General features: G+C 41.2%; 1 protein-coding gene across 1 annotated transcript; it reads right to left on the bottom strand.

Moving 5' to 3' along the window:
- Positions 1 to 464: 464 nt before the first annotated feature.
- AGR2 (anterior gradient 2, protein disulphide isomerase family member) lies at positions 465 to 4036 on the bottom strand. The gene is made up of 7 exons (XM_035901771.1): positions 3907 to 4036; positions 3747 to 3810; positions 3588 to 3640; positions 2581 to 2654; positions 2128 to 2191; positions 1111 to 1194; positions 465 to 514 (listed from the first exon to the last, which is right to left on the bottom strand). The coding sequence occupies exons 1-7, from the start codon at positions 4034 to 4036 to the stop codon at positions 465 to 467; spliced, it is 519 nt and encodes a 172-aa protein (XP_035757664.1).
- Positions 4037 to 12652: the final 8616 nt, after the last annotated feature.

Consider the following 12652-nt stretch of genomic DNA (forward strand, 5'->3'; position numbering starts at 1 on the left):
CCGCCGGGGGGGAGTGAGTGAGTGGCTGTGTGGGGCTGAGCTGCTGGCCGGGGTTAACCAACAACAGCCCTTTTACTGCCAAGGCGCTTAGATGTAAAATTGAAAGCTGTGGTCTCAAGTAATGTGGTGATTTTACTCTTTCTAATTATGGTAGATGATAATAAGGAAAAAATACTAAACACAGCAACATTTTGTATGTAAACACTTGAAATGGATTTATTTTTTAAAAAATCATTTTTACAGTTTGATCATACAGTATTCTGTATGCCTTAAATTAAAAGCCTCCAGCTTTTAAAAATGTTGCCCAGTACAAAAGTGCTAACGTAAAACCATAGTGTTTCTTTATATAAACCAGCACTATACATCACTACATGTCACCCTAAATAATCTCTTCACCAGTTTCAATGAGTGGAGAAGAGATGGAAGATCAGACTTCATAGTATTTAAGGGCTTCCTTCTTCCCCTTACAGTTCAGTCTTCAGGAGTTTCAGCGCTTTCTGCATATTTGAATACACTAGAAATGAAATATTCATACATATTATTTTTATTGCAACTTCTTCCAGTGACTATAAATGCTGTGGAGAAAATGGCATTATTATTAAAGCTTTTGCTTGCATGCTTATTGCCATGCAGATTCTGATGCACTGAGCTCTTCCAAGCATTTTGTGAACGTCATCTTATTCAATTTTGACTGATTACGTACATTGGTTAATGCAAACGCAGAGGCGTTGGCAGGGCAGAGGCGGGAGCTGTGCAGCGGTGAGGGAGGGCTGTAGCAGACTCTTCCCTGCTCCCCGAACGTTTCCTGACCTGGCCCCACAGGGCTTGTGTGCAAGAACTCTCACTGTTGCTTACGCTGAATACTGCTGAATTATGCAAGTTCCTACTGACGTATACTTTCTTTTAAAACAGATGGATTTTTAAGGCTCCAGGGCTCTGCCATCATTCTCTTCACCTCACCGAGTTTAAGTCTAGCATCCTGTTTCGTTTTAATCCTGGTTAACTGTCTTTCAGCAAGTACTGACTGCGAGAGCCTGTAATGCCTGGTGTTATTCCTTGTCGCGTGAAAAATGTAACTGCTTTCAGAATATTTCAGAATATGTTACTTACGCAATGAAGCATCAGAGGGCTCATATGCATAGAGACGGTTTGAGTATCTTCCGGTAATATCTGCTCTTACAGTCAGGGAAGGATCTGGAAAAAAGGTTGAGGGAAGTTGTAGAGGATGGGGTTAACCTTCAAGCAGAAGGAAATAAGCCTTTCTGCAGTTCTGCTTGCTTCCTAAGTGTTTCTGCAAGACAAGTCTGGTTCCATTAACAACCAAGAGATCGTTCTACACAGTCACTGACGTTTCAATTTTAAGTGTTGTGTTTGCAGGTTTATTAAGAAGGGGTAAGGTTTAATTCTGACCAATGTTGATCAGCTTTCCACCCTGTGCCACTGCATAGTGCCTAAATTAACTCTGTGAGCTCAGCTTTCAGGCTACAAATGTTATTAAAGAAGACATAACAAAGGAAGAAAGAACATGCCAGTTGCTTTGGCCTCTTGAAAATGGTCATTGTGACCTAGATTTATCAAGGTATGTGTTAATGATACATGTGTGCACTATGTGAGATTACATATGTCTTCTGGGAGAGGGAATAACAGGATGCATACACGGCCACTAATACGTCTCCAAAACACAAATGCTTTGGAGGGGTTTGTGCAGGTTAGTGGAGCACAGAACTGAGTACCAAACTTTGAAAATTGGCCCCTGAAGCATCCAGGGTCACTGCTGTTCCTGTGATGCTGGAGATTGCGTTACAAACAGAAACCTGTCAGGTTTACTGTATTTCTAGAGATAGGAGGATGAGCAAGGCTGAGCCAGTGCCTACCCATTGCAGTGCCTGTGGCGGTATGTCATTTTGCTGACACGATGGAAGGAATGACATCATTCGTGGAATCCAATGCTGGACCTGTGAAGCTAATGACCCGGCTGGGGTTGCTTTGAAATTGCATTCAACAAAATGACCTAGATATTTTATATTTCACATGGAATACATTCCTGTTAATAATCCTGAGGATTTGAGATTCACGGCGCAGCAGGGGCTTTGACCCAAGATCAGATTTGATGCTTGAGGTACTCACCTATGAACAAAATCCGAGGGACATACTGGCCATCAGGTGACAGATTCTTGTCTGTGGTTTCATACTTAAAGAAAACAGATGAAGTTCCCAGTCAAGGAGGGCATGTTGCATACGTATTTTTTTTTCCCCCACTGTATTTTGTGTTATGAAATAGAGCTTAAATAGTACATTTTGCAGTTTAAGAAATTCACTCTCTAGGATGCAATCTCATAACAGCTGGAGTTGCAAATTGATAACCATAGTTCGTGTTATTATTAAACTTTAAATTCCCTTATATTTTTAGGTTATGCTAGCTACACATGAAAGACACATTACCAAACCTATTATGGTTCAGCACTGGCCATTTTCTCAGCTGACCCTAGCTATTAAGCTGGCTAGTTCTAGCTAGAGAAGCCATAATTAAAAATAAACTTTTATTGCTTTCACTTACTGAAGTGTAACTGGGAAACTTACCACAAGGTTGAGAAGAATGAATTTTTCAGCCAATTTCTGTATATCTTTATTTTCAGCGAAGGCCTTCTTGAGTGCTAGAGTGGAAATAAATGGGAATGAAAGTAGAATCAAATTGAGAATTCCCAGTTCACAACTGCAGCAAATGAAGATTTTAAGTTCATTCCTGTGGAAGATGATTAACTCATTTATGTTCTGTGGTAAAGAGTAAATATAATGGTAAAAAATGTCCCTCCTTCCTTCAGATGCTGCAGCTCTAAAATTTGCTGCTTGAGCTTGCGTTTAGAGCATTTGACCCTTTAAACCTCCTAGTCTGCTATTGCAGTTTCTGGCTCCAGTTCTTAAGGCACAGAAAATTCAGTATGGAGGTGTAGGACTTCAGCCTGAGATGTTTGAGGGGATTTTAATGCTTGTAACAAAGATTATTCTGGAGGTACTGGAGCTATGGATGGGTGCAGAGGTCTTGCCATGTGGATTGGCTTGGAGGAGCAAGGGGCCTTGGGTAAATTCAGAACACGGGTAAAAGAGCAGTTGCAGTTACCAGAAATCCCGCAAAAGCTCGGTTTCATTCTAGTTTAATTGAGTCCCTGGCCAGATTCAGTCTTAGTCATCAGTGATACTGAAAGCTGAATACGTCCTTTCCAATAAATTACTGGTTTTCACTACTCCTGGTCTTGTTGTTCGTTTTGGCAAACCAAAGCCAGATTTGTCACAGGTCAAAACCCACTGACCTGTGCTTATTTCTGTACCCATTCTGTATCATGTAATCACTGAATTACCATTTTTATTTTACGTCTGCATGTTGGAAAATACCTACGTGGGACAGCAATTTGAAGAACACTCTGCGTGCTTGTGCCAGTTAGCATTTCACTAAGGCTTACTCAGCAAGCAGAATGGTGGCTGGTGGTTTGTTTTGTTTTTTTTTTTTGTTGTTGTTGTTGTTTTTAAGCAGCATTTATCCAGAAACTGAAAGCCAGATGATTTTTTTTATTTCAGTGCAGAGGGATTACCTTGGCTGTGCGGGCAGTCGTCCAAGTGGTGGATAATCATCAGGGGTTTGTTGCTGGAAAGGAAGAGCCCTGTTAGAGGCTGGGGAGGTGCAAGGGGAGTGAGGGGGTGCAGAGTGGAGCAAAGGGGTGCAGAGCAGGGTGCGGAGCAGGGCACGGTACCTGTGCTTGGAGCGGAAGAGGGCTTCCTCATACGTCTGCGTCCAGATGAGCTGGTCTCCCCAGCCTGCAAGGGAAGGACAGGCAGCACGTTATAAGTGGGGCTGGTGGCCAGGGGTTCACATTCCCACCCCCTCCCTGCATCTGCCAGGAAGGGCTTTACCTCTGGAGAGTGTCTGAGGCAGTTTCGGTTTAGCAGTAGTCTCCTTTGTCTCCTTCTTGCCCACATCCTTTGCCAGAGCACAGGAGATGGCAACGAGCAGCAGGAACATGGACATGTAACTCTTCTCCATGGCTGCCTCTGGAACAGAAGGGAGAAATTTCACATGGTCACGCCTCCCAAGTTGGCGCTTGCTTTGAGGCGCATGGCCGATAAGGACAGGTAGAGCAGCAGGTCAAGTCACAAGTATGCAGCAGGGTGAGTCAGGGCTGAAACGAACTGCTCCGGGCAGGGGCCTGGGCTTGGGGGAACGTCAAAGAAGTGTGAGGTTTGCTTAACAAATTGCTGTGAAGGACTTGACTGCTTTCTACTGCTCTGTTCATGCCTTTGGGCTGTGGTCCTTTTAAGATACTCATTTATGTCTTAGTTTCTCTCCCTTCTTTTTGCATATATTGAATTTGCTCAGCAAAGCAACTGAGTTTTGGCAATTTCAAAAGTACTTGCAAGTCCTAGTAGGTTCACAGTTCTACCTTGATCTCCCAGTAACCCAGCAGCAGGTGCTCAAAAATTGACTTGGCTCTTCCTCCATTGTGCAGTGGGAGCAACTCACATGAGGAGTCAAAATATTAAGCTAAGCTTTATAGTGAGCCATTGGCATAGCCACAGCTTAATGCTGTTGTTGAAACTTCTGATCCTGTCTTCCCCCTTAAAAGTATCATCAAATCCTTAAAACCGGTAGAATCTATAATGAAAAGAGTGGGGAGGAGTTGCTGGGTAGACTACTAAGAACTGAAATGCAGTTTGCTGGTTTATACAAAGCAGAGGGCTTTTCATGAGCTGGACTCTGGGACATGGAGATGAGACATGTCTGATGGGAAGCTCCTCAGTGTTTCAGCTGGGATGCTTCTTTGAAGGGGTAAAACTTTAGCGACATGACCCTATGTTTTCCTCATTAAATTTCATCCTAGAAACTAGAACACCAGTGTAATGGGTACAGCAAGAAAATCTAAGATACTCCAAAAGCAATACAGAAAATCCAAAAGACTAATGCAAAAATTACAACAGATTAACAGTTTTTAAAATTCAGACAATGAAAATGAAGCTCCAGGGAAATAGAAGCATTTTTCTGGGTAGGAACTGCAGGAGGAGATGTTAGCTGGATTCGCATTGGTGGTACAGTGCTCTTTGCTACTGGGATGTCCAGGAGACCTCAAACATCCAAAAAAATCACTGTTTCAAGGGCATGAAATATGACTTTTGCAGCAGACTGCCTTTCTGCCCTAAGAAAGGTCTCCTCAGAAAGGAATAAAATAACATAAATTAAACCCAGTGGATTTTTAGGGTTGCCTCAACAGTTGTTTTAGCTAGAGTGTAAGAAATGCTTCCTTAAAAGAAAAAAAAAAATAAAGAAGGTACGGGACAACCAGGAAATTACAGACCAGGCAAATTTTATGCAGTTGCTGATGCAGAAAGCAAAGACAGAGGAATATTAAACCTGCTATTTCAAAACTTCACCTCTGGAAGGCTATGTGCACTTTTGCTAAGTTTTCCACCCCCCAGAAAAACCCTTCCTCTCCTGGCTCTTTTAACCTGCAAAGCCAGCATTTCTTCCTTTTTCTTCCTTGCAAGCTGTGCTGAACTGTGCCTACCTTGCTGCAGTCTTTTCTTTCCATTGATCGGCTGCCCCAGCCCCAGGGACTTTCTAAAGCTGGAAGCGTGCCGTGCCGAGCCTTACCTTGTTTACGCTCCCAGACGCCTGCCAGGGTGCGAAGGTGTTCCCGGTTGCAGTGTGAACGCTGTCCTTCCTACTGCCTATTTATGCACCTTCACATGCCCCAACTCCACCCACAAGCTTTGAATTTGAATACTACTTCCAAAGAGCTAAACTCCAGTTTTTTCCCCACCAAAACATTCAGGGTTAAGTTTGTCATTAAGTAACATTACAGTTTCCCACCAGACACCCTATTGAAAGCTCAGAGATGTTTCTCTAGAATTTTGGGACATTTTTTGAGAGGTGATTTTAAAATGTTGGCAACGATCCAAGTCCAGGTAAGCTTAAGTCAGGACTCCTGATTTGCCTGAAGAGTGATTTGTCTTTTTTTCATTGGTTGGAAAATCAATACAGGTTGCTGTTCTTTTAGTCCTCTGAAAAAGTTAAAATGGATGACTCAGAACTTTAGATGTTAATTAAATAATTAACTGCACATTATACAGATATGCATGTACTCATGTGCATATAGAAGCACATAGGAAAATTGTAATAAAACCTAGAAGAAAGTTGGTAAAGATCTCCACAAAAATGTATTTGGAAGCTATAACAATAAACTGTGTTCATAAGCAGAGGTCTAAATACACATTTAATTCAAATTCCATGCTTAATTAGTTGTGTAGACATTCATTTTTAACTAAGACATGAAAATCGATCATTTTAGGTTTCAGATACACGTATAATACAGTGCAATACTCAGGGAAACCAGACCTTTCTAGGTGGTTGGAAGGCCATCTCTACTGTTGTACCGGCAGCAGATGGTCCTTCCTCAGAGGTCAATGCAAATAAGTCCTCAGCAATATATCTTGAAACTACAGTATGTTCTCCTTGCTGCATGCCTCATATATTTCAGTGAGATTAAAATCACATGTTCATGGGCAGTGACCACTTGACATTACTCATTGGGTAGATGAAATCCATCAGATATGGATTTTCCTATTTGAAATTCACAGTGCTCTCTGATGGCTGCTAACAGCGTCCATTTTTTGGGAATATACTTAAGAGAATGTAGTGCTTTGGATCATGATTTTTGGTTTTTTTAATCTTTCATAAATAGTACTTAGGAAAACAGGGTGCAGAAGCAAGATGGTGTACTCAAGCAAAAAAAAATAAATACTGCTGTTCCTTACAAATGTACAGTAGTACTGTGCTTTGCTTAGGTGCTTGACTTACTAGAAGGGTGAAACTAAATATCCCAGGGACTTCAGTCATTTTAACTCCCGTTTCTGTATGTTTCATGATAAACCTATGTTTTCCTGATGAAGAAATGGAATGAGAGAGACTGAATATGAACCTCTGCTCCTCATAAAGCACTTCTCCCTGAAGATTCAGAGATGTATTTTGTTAGCTTCTATATTGCGTATCTGAATCACATCCACTCAGATTTTCTTCTAAAACATACACCAAAACAAGTTTCCAAGATCCATACTTGGACATGGGAGCACTCACTTTGGACAAGCAGGTTACATCCTTAATCCACTTCAGTGTTGATGTAGGAGTCAAACATTAGGTACCCATTTCTGAAATCTTGGTCTCAGCTCAGGCAATTTCTAATTGTCATTTAACATACTCTCACTGGCTGTCTTCTCAGGTCACTCCTCATAGCATTTGGTTGTTTTAAAGACTGTAACAAATTCTGGTTTCTCTCTGGTTATGTGAAGAGATAATGAGCAGGTAGGCTCCCACTCACACTTCATTAAAAAACCTGGGTTTTGTCTAAAAATGCATTCTCAAAACTAAGCCCCCACCTGCTCCTTGGCCCTGCCTTAGATGTATTTCCATTTAATTTGCGCCTTTGCTTTCTCCTGTTTTCAGGAGATGCACTTACCTTAGCCTATTTCCACATAGCTTTGTGCTGCTCTGTAAGAATTCTTCCCTACAGGAAACTCAATAATTCAAATACAGCTACTCACAGGGACTTCCCTGTCAGCTCAAACCCCGTGATCTCAGCGGAGGTAGTTGAACATGTCTCTAAACCATCCCTGTGCTCTTGTTTATGAAGCCAGAGGGGAGCTCAGCCTTTCCCACAGCTCCCTGCTTGGGTCCTGAGACTGTACCCAGCTGCTGAGCTCCTGGCTGTTTATCAGGGGCTACTTTCTCCTCAGTGACTAAATCCTGCAGGAATTGCCCCAGGAGACCTCAGAACAAAATAGGACTCTCCCAGAAGGTTTTTCCTCTTTTGCTATAAAGATCAGGTAGACCCCATTACCGTTAATATTTAACATCTTTACAAAACTGTAAAGTAGTAATTGGATTTTTCCTTTGATTTTCATTTCTCTGGTCTGAAGGTACCTTTCTTCATTATGCTACACAGAAATCAGCACGGCATCAGGTGACTGATATTATAGCTGTTTTGAAGGCATTTTCTGAAGCGCTTCGTTTTGCCTTGTGTTTTGTAATACGTAAGTTTTAGAATTCAGCCATTTCTCCTGATTTCATAACAAACATGTGCTTCCAAGTCCTGTGATCTTCTGCTCAGAATAAATAGCAAACCTTTGCATTGGAGGAATAAAAGTAATGAACGAAAGGTATAGTCAGTCCCACGCTAGCGATGCTCTGAGTCAAGGCCAGAGACAGCCATATCTGGGAATCAGCCAGCTTCCAGTGCTGGTAAAGTAGTAGTATATTGTAAGGCACAGAGGTTGAAAGTAGACAACATTCATTTGAGGACTGGTCAAACTTCTTTTGTAAGTGCTTTAACTACACGAACTGAATAGTAATTTTTTATCACCTGAAAGCTGCTTGGGTGAAATTTGCCTGATAATTTTTCTGGAAAGCCTCTCACCTCAGAATTCAGGAGCTGAGATACCTCTGACACCTATGGCAGATGCAGGTCCCATTCTATTTCCCTCTCCCCCTGAAATAACTCAAATCCTTACCTTCAAGATTACAGGTAGGTGCTCTCTGGATTGGGATATGGCATGATGATCAATGTTTCCAGTCACTCATGTCAAGACCATTTCTTTTATGCTGGAGCAGGTACCAGACCCAAGATACTCCGCTTCCCAGCTTAGTTGTTGGTCTGTTAGGCAAGAAAGAGATTTTTCTCATACTGGCTCAGGAAAATTTTGCTAATACATGCAAATGGAGACCCCTTCTAAAGGAGAGACTAGGAAGGATTTGGTATCTTATAAGTGGTCCAGATATTCTTCTGAGAGTTGGAAGACCATGGTTCAACCATTCTTCTGTCTATTTTCAGTACAAAGCCACATTTCAATACAGAGCTGAAAAGTCAAAAGTTCAGCAGATTTCTACTGCTGAACACTTATGGCTGGTAACTGGAGTGCATGCAAATATCTGCTAAGAATCTGATTATTTGTCTTGAAGGATGATGATTTCCCAAAAGATGTCAACCCAACTCTTTCCTCTTTTTTTGTTGAATGAATTACTCAATTAACTTGCAGTACCTACAGTTTATTGGTAATATTTTTCAGATTGGATAGCAGAAGAGATGGTTAGGATTTAAAATACGATATTCTGACCCTTTGATCACTGCTTTCAAAGCAGGAGACCAATCCATCAGGATTTTGATATCTCTGAAGACATTCTTTCCTGCTTGCATGTGCATGTTTGTAATACAGATCAACACCACTTGATATAGATTGGCAAGCTGGAATGCAAGCATGGAGCATCCTTTACATAGCTTCAGATGAAGGCAGGGTTTTATCATGTAACCAGTTCTTATATCTCTGTTTTAAGCTGTGAAGTACTGGGATGTCTGGAAGGCGTTGCTGAATGACTTGGTTTAAAATCAGTATGTCATTTGAACACCCGTAGTAAATATACTTGCTCTTGTATTGTTTACCACCCTTTTTCACAACAGTAAGGAAACTATCATGATCTGTTACACCGAGGGGTGTCAAGGTTTTCAGCATATATGGGACTTAATTGCTCAGCTTGTGTTTGGTAAGAGAAAGCCTGATCCTGACAACATTTAGATTTAACTTTCAAATGTTTTGTTCGGTCCCACAGGGAGGCAGTGAATGAGTGAAGAGGGATTCTTTGATGAGAGGGATAGGGAACCAGGGGTGTACCACAGCCTGCTGAGAAGACTGTTTATCTGGTCTTCTTAACTGGGCAAGTCAGTTATGATTGGCAAGGCTTCATGTCTGAAATTCTTCTACTTAAGTTTAAATAAATGCATTTTAATTCTTCGAAATAACTAGCTGCATTTAAAACAAGAAATTTTGCTGTACTCCAAGATGAAAGCAAATGACTCCTCCCCTGTCTGAGCAACTGATACTCAATTTTCAGTATCGTTCAAAACATGTAAGCCAGCAATTTCCTATTTTTAACTCTACTGTAATATATAAGAATGGTAGAAAGACCTTTATTTTTTCAGACAGCTTAGTTTTGTACTTTGTATCACATGGAGAGTTTTAATTAACCACTTTTTGTTAATACAACTTGCTTATAAAACTTGCCTCCCTTGGTCCTTGGATGATGAACTTTATTACAGGCAAGTAGCCGAGCCACAATATCTGTAATTCAGCAGGTCTCCCGGAGCTACCACCTTACTGTGATCTCTCTGTGTGCCTCTTTGTGTTAATTGTTCTTATTTCAAATTTATGTTTGGTTATATGTGGCCCAGACCCTCAGTTTTCCTAATGTTTTACCTCAAACATCAGAAGACTTTGGCTTCTAGTATCGGTGACATGATGCCAGTTCTGACTCCCAGAATTGTTTCCTAAGTAGTAAGGGATGGGATTCTCTTTATTCTTACTAACTCACACTGAAAGTTTACAAAAATAAAGGATTCCATCTGAGTAATTTTTTTTTGGTTTTTGGTTTTTCTTTTAATTTTAAATGTTTAATTTTTTATCAATGAGCAGTAAATACATCTGCTCAGTGAAACTCCAGCTGAACCTGCTGACACAGCTGCTTTCTTAGTCCCACCGCTGCTTGTGCACCAATCTCACATTATTTAATATTGCTTTTGCTTTTGGGCCAATATCCCAATCAGCATCACCTCTGCAATGAAACTTATTTGTTCTGCTGAGTTTGGCTCTGTTACTATTAGTATTGGTCTTTTTCTCCAAGCTGTGCAGACTCTCTTGGTCTTGACACCTTCTGGCCTGCTTGACGTGCACCATAGCACCCTCCAACTTCCCCCAAATTCTTGACATTACCTTGGCTTGTGTATTTGTCACAGAATGTGCAGTTTTAGTCAATCACACAAACTGCACAGGTTTAAGGGACTCCAGCATTGAGGTTCAGCTACCTTTCTGCAGCAGGTCTCCCAGTTTTCATGTCTTAGATATTCCACCATGTCCCCACCATGACCACATCACAGTACTGGTTTTTCTCCCTCTACTTCAGACTGAACTGGATGAGGGTCTTTGCTGAGACAATTCTAGTTGCCTTGTCAAGGTTAAATCGGGGATTTAGCAGCCTCATTTTCTGAGTTGGATTTCCCAGATCCTGAATAAAATCTGGTTTTTTATCTGGGCCTCAGTGACAAAGTTGTAAAACTGACTTTCCAAATTTAGACCAATGATAAACTCTTCTATGTTTTTGTCCTCTTAACTTCTTTTGTTTGTTTGGGGGTTTTTTGGTTTTTTTTTCTGGGGGGGGGGGGGGGGGGAAGGAGTTTTTTATCTCCTCCCTGCCCCTGCCCGAATGCAGTCCTCTAAATTTCTGTCTAATGTCACAACTGACCTTCTCTACTAAAATTCAAGAAGTTGGCTGGACTTGTCTAATCTGTCAAGGAGGAGGATAAGGGACTATCCTAGCAGCCTGCAACTATTGGAACAGGTACTACAGAGATGAAGGTTCCAAACTATTCCATCACTTTGAGCTGTGACTTGGGAGATTCATAGTGGACATCAGGAATATCATCTTCATGAGGAGGATAGTGTAGCACTGACGCAAGTTACCCAGAGAGGTGAGGGAAGAACTCTGCTGTCAAGTTTCCAAGAGTTGGTTCAACAAAGTTTGAATCTTAATGTCACTCAGTGATCATGCAAGGGGACGGGGTTGGAAAGAGTACCTTCATCCTGTACCAGACCTTCAACTGTAACGGTTTATAACATGAATTTGAAATAACACAGCAGCCTGTTCCAGCTGGCTCATGCTATGAGGTAGCTCCTAATGCAGAATGCTGAATGTGCTTCTGAAGGCTTCTCGCAACAATTCTTGTCTGCAAATACTGATGTAATATAGTTCCTTTTGTTACACAGCATCTTAATGACGTATTATAGACCACTGGTTTGTCTTCCCATTGCATTAAAGTCATTCTATTGCAGAATGCCTCAAACTTCACATTTTCCTTAGTTTTTTACTTTTAGGTTGCCCATATTCTATGCTTCGGTGATATTCTGGCTCCTAAAATAATCTCTTATTTGCCAATATAACAGAAAAATTAGGGATGTATACCTTTAAAAGGTCTTAATCAAGATCACTTTTAAAAATCCCTGTAGAGCTACAAATCATGACATAGTCCCAGGACAGAGTTGTTCCTCTTTTTGCATTCCATACTTGTGTGAGTATAAAGTTTTACTGGATTTTCAGTTCTCCTCTTGCCTAAACCCTGCATGCTGCAAAAATAGCCCATCTCACAGGGATGAGAAATTTCCCCTCTATTTCTTTGAAGAATAGCATTTTACTGCTAATAATATCTCAGTACACATTACCAGTAAACCACCCTGAGTTTCTTGCTAAAGAATGTGTTTGTGCAGAAATCTGTCACAGGAGCAGGATCAATGATGGTGGCTTCTCAAAGATCATCTGTTTTGAAGGAACTGAGCTGTTTTATCGTCAGGGAACATATCACAACATAGTGACCTTGCGTGAGAGAAGATACATCTCCCGTAACATCCCCACAGAAAAACTGATAAAGTATAGACTAAGTAAGAGGAGAGTGACATGGACTGCCAGGCTCAGAGGGTTGTGATTGGCAACACACAAGCTGGATGTCAGTCACTAGTGGTGTACCCCAGGGGTCAACACTGGGGCCAATATTTTTTAACATCTTCATTAACA

This window comes from Egretta garzetta, unplaced genomic scaffold (genome assembly GCF_000687185.1).
Source record: "Egretta garzetta isolate BGI_Z169 unplaced genomic scaffold, ASM68718v1 scaffold629, whole genome shotgun sequence".
NCBI classification, from domain to species: Eukaryota; Metazoa; Chordata; class Aves; order Pelecaniformes; family Ardeidae; genus Egretta; species Egretta garzetta.